Source organism: Sinocyclocheilus grahami, unplaced genomic scaffold (genome assembly GCF_001515645.1).
Source record: "Sinocyclocheilus grahami isolate Dianchi unplaced genomic scaffold, SAMN03320097.WGS_v1.1 scaffold5982.1, whole genome shotgun sequence".
NCBI lineage: Eukaryota > Metazoa > Chordata > Actinopteri > Cypriniformes > Cyprinidae > Sinocyclocheilus > Sinocyclocheilus grahami.
This window is the reverse complement of record NW_015510529.1, coordinates 1-3,705: the sequence shown is the minus strand read 5'-3', so window position 1 is coordinate 3,705 and position 3,705 is coordinate 1. Positions and strand designations below refer to the sequence as shown.

At 36.8% G+C, this 3,705-nt stretch overlaps 1 protein-coding gene across 1 annotated transcript; it reads left to right on the top strand.

Annotated features, from left to right (window-relative positions):
• Positions 1–677: 677 nt before the first annotated feature.
• LOC107577416 (voltage-dependent L-type calcium channel subunit beta-4-like) lies at positions 678–3,117 on the top strand. Its single transcript, XM_016263497.1, has 7 exons — positions 678–1,619; positions 1,694–1,833; positions 1,978–2,039; positions 2,257–2,279; positions 2,393–2,473; positions 2,796–2,854; positions 2,982–3,117. Exons 1-7 carry the CDS (start codon positions 1,125–1,127, stop codon positions 3,115–3,117), a joined length of 996 nt encoding a protein of 331 aa, XP_016118983.1. The 5' UTR covers positions 678–1,124.
• The last annotated feature ends 588 nt before the right edge of the window (positions 3,118–3,705 follow it).

Here is a 3,705-nt window from a genome sequence, read left to right as displayed (position 1 = left end):
CTATAAGCAGCTAGACTGCTATTGTGTTGACATTTTACTATCTTTCAGTTAAATACCAAATTATAATACAATAAATTAATAGAACAAAGTGATTTATTTATTATTGTGTTACTAGGCAGTATTTTTGAATATGGAAAACTGGATTATTGTTTTTTTTTTTAAGTTAGAAACAGGTTATACATTGTGAAATAGAGTAAGCTAATGTTCTCAAACTTTTTTAAGGCTCAGGCAATCCTTTAATGGCAATTAAAAAAAAAAAAAGTATACCAGATTTTCTGAAAAATTCACTAACTAAAAAGCATGAGAATGTGATTATTTTGCTAATTATTTTGGAGTGTTATGCTAGACTTCCATTTTGCTGACATTTGACTTTTGACTTCTTTTAAATGAAGTACCAAATTATAACACAATAATTAATTAGGAACAAATAGATTATAGTATTTTAAAATATGGAGACTTGGAGGATTGTTTTTAAAGAAAAAAAGTTATACATTGTAATATACAGTAAGCTTATGTTTCCAAATGTTTTGTCTTAAAGTAATCCTTTAATCACTTTTTTTTATACCAGATGTAAAAATTTAAAGCATACAATCAATCAATAAATACATAAGACTGTGATTATTGTAACCTTTTTAACTTTAGATTCCTTAATATTTTAAGTTTTTGCTTTATAGGTTTAACCAAGCAAAATAAGGGCAGATTAAGAAATAAACAACACTAATCAACCAAAAATCTTTATATATGACATCTTCAAATATATTATGCTATCAAAGTACAAATCTGCTAAAGTGTAGCCAAAAGCACTTAAAATGTAAGGGGAAGCTGACCCAAGCAAACCAACTGTTTATCTCAGTTGCTACTCTACAATTGTCCTTTCGTCCTGTTACTGTAAATATATGTAAATATGGATGAATCAACACTGATCACATGTAGCCTACCCTGCTGCACTCCATATAAATTATCCTTGCAAATTTTACAGCACTTGAAGGACAAGTTTTAGGTCTTTGCAGATTAAATTAATATGATCTCTTGTGCATTCAGTCTCATCATATATATTCAAATCCACACTGTCCTCAAGCGTCATAGAGCTGCCAATAGACAGCATTACCCTTTACTGGGCTGATATGGAGCTCTTTGAGAATGAATTTGTGCATTGCAATTGGTTTGAAGGTAAATTAATGAAAGCTATTATTAGTAACTTGCCTGGGGCAATGCAGCACATGTGCCGTTGCTCAAATCAGCAGTGTTTCTGTTCCAGCACTCTCATCAAAGTATCTGTCTGCTGCCATTCACTTATACACAACCTCATGGACACATTTACAAATAAAATGGTAGAACTGAACTACATGGAGATTTTGTTTACATCTCTAGGTACAGAACTGAAACATACTGTAGCAGTTCATGTGCTCACAAAGGATTCTGATGCAAAAGTGTCACTCACATTCAGTGTTTTTATCAAAAGGTTTCATTCTTTCCTTTTTGTTGCGATTATTCAGTTTAAGCCTGTTGCTTTCGCCGTGCGCACAAACTTCACCTACACTCCTGCAGATGATGACAACGTCCCCATACCAGGGCACGGAGTTTCTTTTGAAGCTAAAGACTTCCTGCATATCAAAGAGGTCAGTGTGTTCCCAGATCACCTGTATGACCATTACACTGAAGTAAATCAAATTTTAAAAGTTGTTGTTTACAGAAATTTAACAATGACTGGTGGATTGGACGGCCTGTAAAGGAAGGGGGAGAGGTTGGTTTTATCCCCAGCCCGGTGAACCTGGAGACGATTCTGATCAGAAGAGAGATGCAGGCCAGGAAGGCCGCCAAAGCGCTGGCCAAGTAAACAAATCTCATTAATAATGCAGTGTGGAGTCGTCATTTTGTAATCTTTGTGTTCTTATTGCATGAATGAATCAGCCATTTAAATGTGCATAAATTGTGGCAACATTCATTATGTACAAAATGCTTTTTTTCTCGTTACAGTAAAGCGGCTAGTGCTGCTAAAGATGATATGAATGCAAAGAAAGCAGCTCCACCACAAACAGGTGCGCTGACACTTCATGTATCATTATTTGTATTCATTACTGAATTTAACTAAATTATCTACATTAGCATGTAGGTTTCCCTTCATCATTTATTATTCTTTATTTGTTATTATCCACTTATCTGGACAAAAAGTATGTATGTGGAACATAAATAATGTTATCATTTTATGTTTCTGTGTGCAATTAAATTTCTAATTTTTAAAAAATTATCCTTTAGTTCAGCAAGTGAAGAAAAAATCGGTGAGCAAATACATAATGCTGTGATTATGACCTCGTCACACACACATTTATATTTATATTCATATATTGCCTGTTTGTTTAAACATATTTTCACCCAGTTTCTTTGACTGCAGGGAGAGCAACTGGCTGCATATGATGTTGTGCCTTCCATGCGTCCTGTGGTGCTCATGGGGCCTTCGCTAAAGGGCTATGAGGTGAGGGCCATTTGCTGTGCAATGTTCAGTGAGTCATTCACTGTCCAAACTCTCTGAGGATCTTCAGCATTACTGCTTTGAAGCAGCCAGTGGCTCAAAAGACATATAAAAATATATTACTCTTAACTTAAAACAAGTACTATTCTTATTTTAAATTGTGTATAATGTGTCTTATAGCACAACCTGAGGATTATTTTCTTATGTTCTCTTGTGCCACACTTATGCTGTACAAATATGTACTGCCCTCTACTGTACATAACGGAAACTACACTTTTATGAAACACTGTTAATGGTGTTTTCTACCTTTGATTTTTATTTACAGGTTACAGACATGATGCAAAAAGCTCTCTTTGATTTTTTAAAACACAGATTTGAAGGAAGGTATGGTACACATGATTAAGGAGTTAATGGACTGTTGATTCATTACAAAGGAATCTTTACTATAATTATAATTGTGTGTAGACAAATAGAGTATTGTGACTTTTCTAATATGTAAATCGATTGCTAGGATTACTATCACCCGGGTGACGGCAGATATTGCACTTGCCAAGCGATCAATCCTTAACAACCCCAGCAAGCACGCCATAATGGATCGCTCCAACACCCGTTCCGGTTTAGGTAATCACTACTTGCTGTTTTCTTAAAGGGGTCATATGATGCGATTTCAGTTTTTCCTTTCTCTTTGGAGTGTTACAAGCTCTTGGTGCATAAAGAAGATCTGTAAAGTTGCAAACTAAAGTCTCAAATCCAAAGAGATATTCTTTATAAAAGTTAAGAGTCAGCCACACCTACCTAAAACGTCTCGTTCTAACACGCCCCCACATATCTACGTCACTATGTGGGAAGATTTGCATAACGCCGCCCAAATGTTCACGCAAAGAAAGAAGGCGTAACTTTTATTCTCGCTGTAGTATTATTGTTGCCGCCGCCGCCATGTCGTGAAGATGCTGTGTGTTTCGTTGTGAAAGCGAAACTACTTTGTTTGGCCTTCCAAAAGAGGACGATATCCGCTTCGTCATGCCTAGAGCTGATCCGTGCTGGTCGCTGAGGAAATTCAACAACTTTGCGTTGTGAATCACCGGATCGGTGGACGAAGTGGAGTCCAGCCCGGGGTCGTCACATGTGGTTGCCGCAAGCCCTCCGGACGCTCCTTCGTCGAATCCGCCGGCTGCGCTATTCTCAAGCCTGCCACCTCTGCTCACTCTAGCCCCCGGCCTCTGCTCACTCTAGGC

Bases quoted from the DNA above. Each gene is read 5' to 3' on its own strand.
- LOC107577416 (XM_016263497.1), top strand. From the start codon at position 1,125: ATGGAGCTCTTTGAGAATGAATTTGTGCATTGCAATTGGTTTGAAGGT. The intron at 2,280-2,392 runs GTGAGCAAATAC...CTTTGACTGCAG, and splicing joins AGCAAGTGAAGAAAAAATCG to GGAGAGCAACTGGCTGCATA. The intron at 2,474-2,795 runs GTGAGGGCCATT...TTTTATTTACAG, and splicing joins CTTCGCTAAAGGGCTATGAG to GTTACAGACATGATGCAAAA.